General features: G+C 58.5%; 1 protein-coding gene across 3 annotated transcripts in view; it reads right to left on the bottom strand.

Annotated features, from left to right (window-relative positions):
* Positions 1-691: 691 nt before the first annotated feature.
* Positions 692-11,009, bottom strand: part of NACC1 (nucleus accumbens associated 1) — a 20,049-nt gene continuing 9,731 nt past the window's right edge. For all 3 annotated transcript variants that reach the window (XM_067733501.1, XM_067733502.1, XM_067733503.1), the window contains 5 exons: positions 5,509-6,465; positions 5,249-5,422; positions 4,569-4,674; positions 4,366-4,463; positions 692-3,744 (listed from right to left, as the gene is read on the bottom strand). In XM_067733501.1, the coding sequence (XP_067589602.1) occupies positions 3,482-3,744; positions 4,366-4,463; positions 4,569-4,674; positions 5,249-5,422; positions 5,509-6,454 (1,587 nt within the window). In that variant the 5' untranslated portion in view covers positions 6,455-6,465 and the 3' untranslated portion in view covers positions 692-3,481. The remainder of the gene's footprint in view (positions 3,745-4,365; positions 4,464-4,568; positions 4,675-5,248; positions 5,423-5,508; positions 6,466-11,009) is intronic.

The raw sequence follows: 11,009 nt of genomic DNA, 5'->3' as shown, positions 1-11,009 counted from the left end.
CACTCATATCCTCAGGGCCCTACAGCTCTTCCAGTTTTTTTTGTTTTTTGGCCACCCTGCACAGCATGTGGGATCTTAGTTCCCTGACCAACCTGTGCCACCTGCAGTGGAAGCGCAGAGTCTTAACCACTGGACCACCAGGGAAGTCCCTCTTCCAGGTATTTTAAACAACCACCGGCTGATTTTAGGCTTGCCATCCCAACTTTAGTGTTCCTTCTGACTTTGGTGCTCCTTCCAGACGCAGTGGCTCGGGATGGGGCGAAGGGTGTGGGCTTACGTTCAGGACACGTTTCTGCGGCTGGAAGTGTCAAATACCATGGAAGGGCAGCAAGTGGATCTGTAATACAGATAATTCCATGGAGCAGCTGGCCTTCTAGCTTTGGAGGGGCTCCCGTGGGACACCCATGCAGGATTTAGGGCCCACACGTGTGAGGGAAGAGCCTAGGGAGGGTGTTGTTTGTACATACTGGGGCAACCTGGAAGCTGCTGGAAGCTGTTTTCCCACCTAAAGAGGGCCCTCCCCTCAGGCCGACATTCTGAGGCATGACGTTTGGCATGGCCGTTCTGAGCACACCCCAAGCCAGGCCCCCACTGCATTTGTCAGTGTGAAGCCCTGGGGAATGGGGATGTCGCTCTGCGGAAGGAGGGGGCCCACCACCCCGCGCCCCCAGTGAGCAGCTTGCAGCAGGGCTGTTACAAAGGCGTTTAGTTTATTCTCCTCATCAGTATCACTGATATTCTCATGGTTCACATTTCCCAGTGCGGCTCCTCTTCTTACAGTAGTTAATGTGCAATCTCACTTATGGGCCCGGGGAGGAGGGGCTCGGCCCAGGGCAGGGAGGGTGTTGGCACTCCACGCGGACAGGGCGGGTGGTCTGTCCTGCGTGAAAGAGACGTGGGTGAATGGGCGGCCGGGGGAGGTGGAGGGGGGGCCCCCATAGTCTTTTTTGCGTTGGTCGGTGATCCTCCATTCATGTTCCTTCCTGGCTGCCCCGGGGGGTGGGGGGGTTGTGGGGTCCATGCAGCTCAGGGCAGGGCAGGGCCAGGGGAAGGGAAAGCAGGAAAAGCAGCAGGCCGCCCAAGAACGGGGAGGGCAGGGCGGGAGGGCGCAGGGGTGGCTCCTGGGGTAAGGCACAACCCTGTCTTTGGCTCTCCTGGTGAGGAGTTTCCTCCCCTGCGCCCCTGCCCAGCCCCTCTCCCCCGCCCCCTCCCCAGACCTATACACACAGTCCAGGGAGCCAGGGGCACCTCCTGGAGTCCCTGAAACAAGAGGGCTCTGCCACCCAACCCAGTGCTGCAGGGGCTCGGAGGAGGGACGGGGCAAGCCCCACCCGAGGACAAGGCGAGGAGGGGCTGGACAGGGGCCTGCCCAGGACAAGGGGGTGGGGAGGGAGAAGACCCCAGTCCCAGAGAGCTGGCCCCCGCTGAGGCCTGGAAGGAGGGGAGCGCCCGGGGACTCCTGCTTCCTTTGGGGTCTGGCTGGAGCCCCAGCCCACCCTCGGCCTTGGTCGGCCCGGCAGCTTGCCGAGTGCCAGGATATTGTGCTTTGGGATCTACGCTGGGGTGGGGTGTCGAGGCCAGGATGAGGGGGCAGGGGAGGTGCGACTAAGGTGCTTGTGCTTTAGCTGGGGCTGTCGACTCCCCCCACCACGCACTCGGACCGGCTGAGGGCTAAGGTACTGGGGCTGGGCCAGGAAAGCAGAGCGCCAGGGCCCCGCTGGTCTGACCCCACCCCCACTCCCACCCCCACCCCCTGGCCCCTGGCAGCAAGCAGATGTCAGGAAGGACCCGCTCCCCGCAGGCTGGCAGGGGCTCCTGGGGGGGGCGGGCAGGCCTCCAGGTCAGATCCCAGTGGTCCAGCTGGCCACCACCCCACCTCCTGTAATCCCCTTGCCTTTGGAAAGAGAGAGGCTGCTGGGAGCAACGGGCTAGTCAGACTGCGGGGGAGACAGAGGCGGTGAGAACCAGGGCTAGAGACAAAAATGTGAAATTGCAAAGAAATGGACACCCAGCATGTGTGGGGAGGGGTGCAGGGGGGGGGAGTTAAAAAAACAAAAAGAACCCTCTGAGTTTACATGTAGAACTCAAAAAAAAAACACAAAACCACTCGTGGAGCTAGGCCAAGGATAGAAAGAGAGGAATGGTAAAAGAAGATTCTGCAAACAATCTTTAACCATGAAGCGGACCCGGCCCTGCCAGGAGCTGGACTCAGCCAACCGGACAAACCAGGGACACCCTTGCAATGTAGCCCTTGGGGGGAGGCCCTGGGGTTGAGTGTGAGCCGGCCAGACCCACGGGAGCCCAGGCAGAGCGGGGCCTGGGGGGTCCCCCCCTCGGCAACGCGCACCCCCACTCCACACACACGCGCACATTCAGCCTGCCCCTGGCTCCCCACTCCGTCCTGCCTTCCACAGCCCCGAGGACCGAAGGGGACATCAGACACGGTCCCGTTGGTTTGAAAAATAAAAGGAATCTTATACTTCAATATTTCATTAGCTAAAAAAATGTTTTAAAAAGTATGTACAGGGGGTGGGGGCTGGGAGCCCTGCCGTGGGGGGTGGGGGGTGGGGAAGGGAGGGAAAGGCAGCAGCACCCCCCAGCCTGCTCCCCTGGGTTCCACCCCTGGTCCTACTGCCTCTCACGTCTTCATCTGTTTAAAAGCAAAACTTCTACACACGCACGCGCACACACACACACGCACACCCACACGCTTCTGCGAGCCCCGGAAACCTCTCCTATTCTCAGAGACCCTCGGTCTGCCCCCAAGGGCCCCCTCTCAGGACTTGCCCCTCTCAGGCCCCAGGGGGCTGGTGGCGGCAAGAGAGGCTGAGCACAGGTGGGGGAAGAGAAGGGCGCTGGGCCTGCCACCGCCCGCCACCTTAGGTCGGTCATGGAGTTTCTCTGAGCCTCAGTTTCCTCAGCTGTAAAACGGGCAGTCCTCACGGCCTCGCCTACCCCAGCCCCCAGGCGCAGGGACAGACAAGGGAGACAGGAAGGCGCTTTTGGAAACGTGGAAGCACTGGGAGGTGGTGGCGGGAGGGGTCCTGAGAACCCGGGGCCCCTGTGAGTCCCCAAGGGGCTGCAGTGGGGGGCGGAGGCTGAGGAATGCTCCGGCTAGGTGGCCCAGCGCCTGGGAAGGGGGTCTTCCCAAGCCCCCCAGGCCAGCCCCTCCCTGTGCCTGGCCTGGTGAGTGGGGAGACAGTTGCTAGGGATTAGGAGAGGGGGAGCAAGAGCCCCCCGACTGTGCACGAGTGTGTGCTAGAGAAGGCAATGCAGACCTCGCACCACCTGCCGTCCTCTCCCAGCCCGGATCCCTGATCGGATTGGGGTCAGGGGGTGGGACGGGGAGGCAGAGGGGCCAGGAGCATGCAGTGCCCCCCGCGGGTCCTGGGGAAGGACAGACAGTAGCTCGTGACCAAGATGGTGGGCGGGTGTGACAGGAGGGGGAGTGTGACAGCCCCGCGGGAGGGTCCGGTGGGGGTTACTGGAGGGCCTCCTCGGCCGAGGGGCCGGCCTCGCCGTCATGGCTGGCCGTCTCGAAGCCGTGCTCCACACCCATCATGTCCGGCTCTATCTTGCCCGTGTAGCTGATGAAGGTGGTGTACGCGTCACCCTCGGCCATAAGCGGCTTGACCTTGGGGATCCAGCTCTTCCTCACAACGCGGCGGGCGTTGGTGCACATGTCGGCTGCGATGGCGTTCATCTCGCTCTCCTTGAAGTTGGGAGCAAAGTTCTGGCAGTAGTCTGTGCGGGCAGAATGGGTAGCTCATGCCGAGCGTAGCCTGGGCCTCCCACCCTCCCAACAGGCACTCAGCCCCCACACTGCTCCTGAACACCCCCCGGAACCATGGCACCCCTGAATGCCCCCCTTGGAGCTGAGGAAACTGAGGCCTTGCGGACAGCACGCTACACCACATCAGTGGGCCCAGGACTGACAGAGCTTGGCCATGCGTATGGGATGTGTGGATTTGATGCGGGATGGCCCAGTGCTCTTGAAAAACGTGGGTCATTCGCCAGAATTCAGAAACTGGGAGATTCCACTTGAAAACCTAGACTTCCCTCCTGACAACTGGCTGAGGCCTGGCCACTTCATCACTCTGATGACCAGGATAAGTTTGAGACCCCCCCTCCCATAGGCTTCGTGGCTTTCCTTCAGTGTCCTACCCACCCCCTCAAGAAATCTCTAACCAAGAACCTCTAACCAATCACAGCACTCTTCCCAACAAGCCTAGACTGAACCTCAGAATCCTTCTTAATACCAAACCCTACCTACCCATCCATCAGGGCCAACACCAGAGAAAAGGACCACCTGCCCGCCCCAGACCTCCATCCCCCAATCCCGACTCCAGAAAGGTGGACACTTACACTTGACAGCGTGCAGGACGCGGCTATCCAGCGGTTTGCGGCTGGGGTTGTTACTGGAAGAGCGGATGCCGGTGCCACAGCTATTGGCCAGCGTGTTCCTGGGAGAGGGGTATGGGGGAGGGGAGTCAGGCCCCCTGTGGTGGTGGTGAGGGGCATGGGGCACCCCGTCCTCCCCCACATCTGGGCTCTGGCATGGGCCTCACCGGTCAAAGAAGGAGGCCAGGAGGCGCCGCAGCAGGACCTTGTGCCGCGTGCCCGCGCTGACGTGGCAGTTCATGAGCTGCGCCCTGGTGATATACACGTTGGTGCCTGGGGGGGGGGGAGCCAGAGGATGATGGGCAAACCGCCATGTTCCCCACTCGGCCAAGCCCCATCCTGGGCCCAACCAAGACCCCCCCACCCCGCCCCAACCACTCAACTTAGAGCGTCCTCCTCAACACTCAGGAAAGGACAGAGACTGTGGCGCCACCATCCACAGGGCACCCAACGTGCCGGGGCCCTTGCCCACAAAACCACCAGCATCAGAAAGAACAGGCAGCAGATGCTCGCACCCTGACACCCTGAGTCCGAGGGCCAAATTCTTAACCACCGTGTTGATCAACCCTCAAACCACGCTATGAAGCCACTGATCTACTCCCATGTGGCCAACAATGCTGGCCCACACTTACACCAGACTCCGGGGTGGAAAGCTACAAGCCAGTCTTTGATTTGTATCAATGCAAAGAGGTGTCAGCTGCCCCAGGACACAGCCAGTGGGCGGCAGGGCTGGGGTTGGACCTTGAGCCTGGCTCCTAAGCACTGTGCTGCAGGCTGCTGGCCCAGAGGGCATTGAGGCCCAAGGTGGGGGAAGGGGGAATTCAGGGAGCAAGTGAGGCCAGCCCACCTGTTACCAGCTCCAGCTTCTCAGAGGGGTCACCCTCATCGTAGAGCTTGGGGTGGCAGCGGTTGCCGATCTGGTTGATGAGCTCAGCAGGGAGAGACGCCAGGTCTTGCCGCACTCGGATGCGGTTCCGGGACTCGGGGGCCACCTGCTCAGGGAGGGCCTCCACCTTCTCGGCTGTCAGGGGCGAAATTGGTGTGTTGGGGGCGGGGCCGGGGGCGGGGGCGAGGGGCCAGGCTTGGGGTTGTGGTGGGGCACCTCACCGGTCTGGCCGACGTTCATCATGCTGTACATGGTGTACATATTGCAGATCTGCCGGTACTGCTCGTCTGTGCCCTCCTCGCCCGCGTCCTCCTCCTCATCTTCCTCGTGGTAAGAGCCAGGGCTGTCGCTGGTGTAAGCGCTTGAGGTGCCCGGGCTGGTCCGCTCCGACGTGCTGGGCCCACTCACCACTCCGCCTGCCGCTGCTGCCACGCCCCCTGCCGGCTGCCCGGCCCCGGGCCCCCCCGCCACTCCGGTGGGCTGTGCTGCCGCCACCACCGGGGCCTGCTGGGGCGGCCGGTTAGCGGCCAGGTCCGGGGTGGAGAACTTGGCCATCTTGCGGCTGCCGTTGCCACTGCTGCCACCGCCGGCCTCCTTCTGGCTGCTGTCCCACAGCCGCTTGGCCACGGGCGTGCACTGCACAGAGTCCGACTCCTGCTGCTCTGTCTTGACGCGAGACACGAGGGGCAGTGGGGTGCCGCAGGCCGGCCAGCTCGACGTCTGCGCCACAGGGCTCTGGGGCTCGGACGAGGGGGCCTCCTCGGCGTGCAGGCCCTGGGAGTCACAGCTGGGGGAGCTCACCTTGAGGAAGAACTCTGTGCCCTTCTCCATGATCTCCTGGATCTGCAGGAAGCCCGCTGTGTACATGAGCAGGAACTGGTCGCCCATGTTCATGCTCAGCCGGCCCGTGTAGCAGAAGCTGAGGATCTGCTGGAAGGACTGGGGCTGCACAGCCGCCGGCAGCTCCACCACCGCACTCCGGCTGCTGTTGAAGAGGTCCCGGAAGTAGGAGCTGCTGGCGGCCAGCACGGCCCGGTGGGCCTTGAAGGCATGGCCCTTGACCACCACCGAGACATCACAGTACAGGCCCTGCAGCCGCTGCTCGTTGAGGCACTCCAGAATGCTGTTGCCGAAGTTCGGGATCTCCATCTGCAGGGTCTGGGCCATGGCGGCGGCGGCTGCGCAGGGGACAGGGAGAGACGGAGGGACAGGGTCAGATGGCAGACTCAGCCCGCTGCAGGGAGACACACGGGAGCGTGGACATCCACATGGTGGAATTTGCCACGACTGTAAGAATCACAGGTGCCGCCCACTCCTGTCCCAGCATGGCCTTTCCTCTGTGACAGACTGTCAAATCAGCTAAGTCAGCTATAGGCCGGGGTGGCCTATGCCGTCCCTTTGCAGAAAGGAGGGCAAAGGCATACTCACACGTCTGTGCTTGAATATTAAATGAGATAACACAGTGAGCCCCCCGTGAGCATTAACCACCACTAGCACTACACACATAGGGTAACAGGCATAGAGACACCAAGAAGGCAGAGTCATCCGATTTTTCACACTGCGTTTGCAGTGCTGAGCACGTGACCCTCAATCACCATTTGCTGAATGACTGAATGACCACTCGAGAAACCCTGAAACTGCATGAGAACATCACTAGTCATCAGGGTAATGTAAATCCAAACCACAATGAGACACCATTCCACACCCACTAGGCTGGCTAGAATAAGAAAGATAAGTATTGGTGAGGATGAGAAATGAACCGGAACCCTCCTACACTGCTGGTGGGAATGTGAAATGGTGCAGCTGCTGTGGAAAACCGTTCCTCAAATGGTTAAACATGAAGTTGCCATGTGACCCAGCAATTCCACTTCTAGGAATTATTCCTGAGAAATGAAAACATATATCCACACATACACCTGTACGTGAATGTTTACAGCAGCACTGTTCACAATAGGCAAAAGGTGGAAACAACCCAAATGTCCATCAACTGATGAATGGATAAACAAAATATGGTCAATCCACAATGGAATACTACTCAGTCATAAAGAGGAATGCACTACTGCTACATGCTACAACTTGGATAAACCCTGAAAACATTATGCTAAATGCAAGAAGCCAGACGAAAAGACCACATATTATACAATCCCATTTATATGAAACGTCCAGAACAGGCAAATCGATGAGAGACAGAAAGCAGATTAGTGGCTGCCTGGGGCTGGGGGTGCTTGGAGGATTAGGGGAGTGTGAGCAAACAGGTGCAGGGGTTCTTCTTGCCCTCGTGAAAAATGTTCAGAAATCGTGGTGATGGATGCACAACTCCGAATATACTAAAAACTCCTGAACCTGTACACTTCAAACGGGTGAACTGCTTGGTATATGCATCTCAATAAAGCTGTAAAAGGACGAAAGAAACCATAAGACTAATGTCCTCTGTGTAGAACTGGGGATGAGACTTACCATGTACATTCTTAGGGTCTTTTTTTTTTTTTGGCCACACTACACGGCTTGTGGGATCTTAGTTCCCTGACCAGGGATTGAACCCAGGCCCTTGGCAGTGAAAGCTCAGAGTCCTAACTGCTGGACTGCCAGGGAATTCCATCTTAGGGTCTTTTAAATTTTGAACCTGGTGAATGTATTACCTATTTACAAAAGTAAATAATATTTAAAATAAAGTGTGTGGGACTTCCCTGGTAGCGCAGTGATTAAGAACCTGCCTGCCAGTGCAGGAGACACGGGCTCAAGCCCTGGTCCGTGAAGATCCCACATGCCACGGAGCAACTAAGCCCGTGCACCACAACTACTGAGCCTGCGCTCTAGAGCCCGTGAGCCACAACTACTGAAGCCTGCGCGCCTAGAGCCCATGCTCTGCAACAAGAGAAGCCACCGCTCGCCTCAACTAGAGAAAGCCTGTGCACAGCAACAAAGACCCAATGCAGCCAAAAATAAAATAAATAAATTTTAAAAAATAAAATAAAAAAATAAAGTGTGTGAAATCACACCACAAACAATTCACCCCAAAGTGCTTGAGGGGTGGGTGGAGAAAGAAATGTGAATTTAAGGAACTGCATGAGATCCTGCTCAGGGAGCCCACCCCCATCCTGACCTGTGAAGTACCACCTGGGGGGCCCTGGCACCTCTCAAATGTGTGACCTTCTGCATCAGAGCCTATTCCATCAGTGCATGTTCCAACCCAGGAGGAAGAACTGGTCGGGTGAGGACAGCATGTCTGATGCTCTGGGGGCAATCATAAAAGGGCTCTGGGGGAAGATATGGCTTTACAAGTGCCCCCACTGGTAAAACTGAGTCCCCTGCCATTCTATAGTTGTGGAGGGCAGTCGTCCTGAATGGGCAGGTATGGGTGAGAAGAGAGGCCTGAGCAGAGTGTCAGGCTGGTGAGAAGAAAGAGGAAAAAGGTGAAGAGTGTGTGCAAAGGCCCTGAGGCAGGAACTAACTAGAGCCCCCAGCTGTTCATCTCACTCCCATGTTAGCTCTCATGCATCTTTCAGTTTTTTTTCTTTAACCAGTCTATTCTAAGCTGCCTCGATGGGCTGAGGATTGGGGATGCAGTGAAGACTTGGGCCCTACCCAGGTTCATTCAGAAAGGGCTACCTGGAGGAACACAAGGGGCCATGCGCCCATGGGCTCAGAGGTGCACTTCAGGGCAAGGGTGAGTCCTGGCTCCCCCAGATCTGTCTGGGCACTGAAATCCATGATTCCCCTCTGCTGTACCCTCCTCTTCCTCATCAAAATCATTGTCGCCATCGCGAAAAACAAAAAGGCAATCAGGAGGGGGAGGCAGAGACAGGGAAATCCTAATTAGACGGCAGCATGCACGTCCCAGGAGGTCAAACTAAGGGCCGGACAGGCTAGGAGCTGGTGCTTCAGTTTCCCCTACCGCCTCATTCAGAGCTGGGCCTCTGAATGAGGCGGTAGGGGAAACTGAGGCACCAAGAGGAGGCAAAGGATAGAGCCCAGAGAGCCTCCTCCAGGGCCCTGGTAGCCCTGACCCGCCTCCCCAGGCTGCCAAACAGAAGACCCCCCGGGTACTAGGGCCCAAGTGACCAGGGCCGAGGCAGCCAAGGAAGAGGCTGCCTGGCCTCTAGTCCCTGGAGGGGTGCTCTAGACCCCTGGCTTGGAAGGCTTACACCCCAAGGGGGAGGACCAAGGCAGGACATGCATGCGGTGGAGCTAGAGTCCCTCAGACCTGGGTTCTGCTGCTAGCCCCACTCTGAAGCTGCATGACGTCAGGCCAGCCGCTCACCTCTCTGTCCTTCAGTTTATGTGTAAAATGGGGAGGTATACATCCAACCCACCCGATGGACTGCAAGGTGCTGGGGACATAGCCCTGAAGAGGACTGGTTGTGCCCACATGTAGCTCACTGTCTAGTGAGGAGCCACAGGGCGTGATTTTAGTTGGGGTGAGTGTGTCACTGAGTGAGCGAGGTAAAGATGGGGAGATGGAGAGAGCAACCAACAGTCCTGGGCAGGAAGGAGCCAGTGTGGCTGGAAAGCGGCACAGGGTGTGGGACAGGTGGGCCCTGGCCTGGTGAGGATGAATGTCTGAGAGTGAGCAATGGGAAGCCTGGAGCAAGGGAGACTGGGCCCAGACCAGCTTTGGGAGAATTCCCAGCATCAGTGGCGGGGACAGAGAGAAGCGGGTGAGTGACTCAGGAATGAGCCTCTACGGGAGACAGGGTATTGTTTTAAAAGTTGTAGACAGGGGACTTCCCTAGCAGTCAAGTGGTTAAGACTCCATGCTTCTACTGCAGGGGGCACGGGTTCGATCCCTGGTTGGAGAACTAAGATCCTGCATGCTGCATAGTGCAGTCAAAAACAAGTTGTGTAGATAGGTACTCCGCAAGGAGACTGTCAGCTCCAGAGGGGGCAGGCATGCTGGCAGATTTGCTCATGATTAGCTCATCAGAACAGAGAGAGGCGGTCAATAAATATTTGTAAACGTGTCAGATAGTGTACCAAGGCAGGAATAGACTGCTCCTGTCTGGGAAATGGCAGCTGCGGGGTGGGGGTGGGGAAGCATGGGGGAACGGGGGGAGGGGGCTGAGGCAGTACACATATGGGTGTGGATGCTTCTGGGGCTACGGAGGGCGTTGCAAAGTGTCCTCCTAACTGTGCTCGGTGTGACGGACACTGTTGCACGCATTTCCGGAAGGCTACCAAAGCGCTCACAGCACTCCACAGTGAAGGCTAGCAGGGCCCCACTTTGTGCGTGGTGATCACAGCACCGCCCTGCCCCGTCCCAAGCAGTTGGACTTCAGGGTCTGACCCCTCACCGGGAATTGGTGCAGGATGGCTTTGTGGTGAGCGCTCAGCATGGGGGCGATAAGGTTCTCAACAGGAGGGAAAAGAGATGCAAGGAGGAGGGCTCCCGAGGGCGAGAGCCAACCTGACACTCAGTCTGGGGTCCCCAGGCCTCGTGAACCCCATGGGGCCTCAGAGCCCAGCACCCAGGGCTTTGAAGCCTTCAACTAGCAATGGCGGCGGGGGGCGGGGGCACAACTTCTGCAAAAGGCTGATGCAATCCGTGCACAGGCACGCACCCTCTGCAGTGACAGGGAGTGGGGTGCTAGGTCTGCCTCGCTGCCCCTGTAAGTAGGACAGGGTATGGGGTGGGGGGAGGTGGAAGAGGCCACTGGCGACCACTAGAGACCCACCCCTGGATCGTGGCACCAATCCAGGCTGCCAGACTCAGAAGAACAATGGC

Source organism: Pseudorca crassidens, chromosome 3, assembly GCF_039906515.1.
Source record: "Pseudorca crassidens isolate mPseCra1 chromosome 3, mPseCra1.hap1, whole genome shotgun sequence".
In the NCBI taxonomy this organism is placed as follows: domain Eukaryota; kingdom Metazoa; phylum Chordata; class Mammalia; order Artiodactyla; family Delphinidae; genus Pseudorca; species Pseudorca crassidens.
The sequence above is the reverse complement of the archived record's forward strand: the minus strand, read 5'-3'. Positions and strand labels throughout refer to the sequence as shown.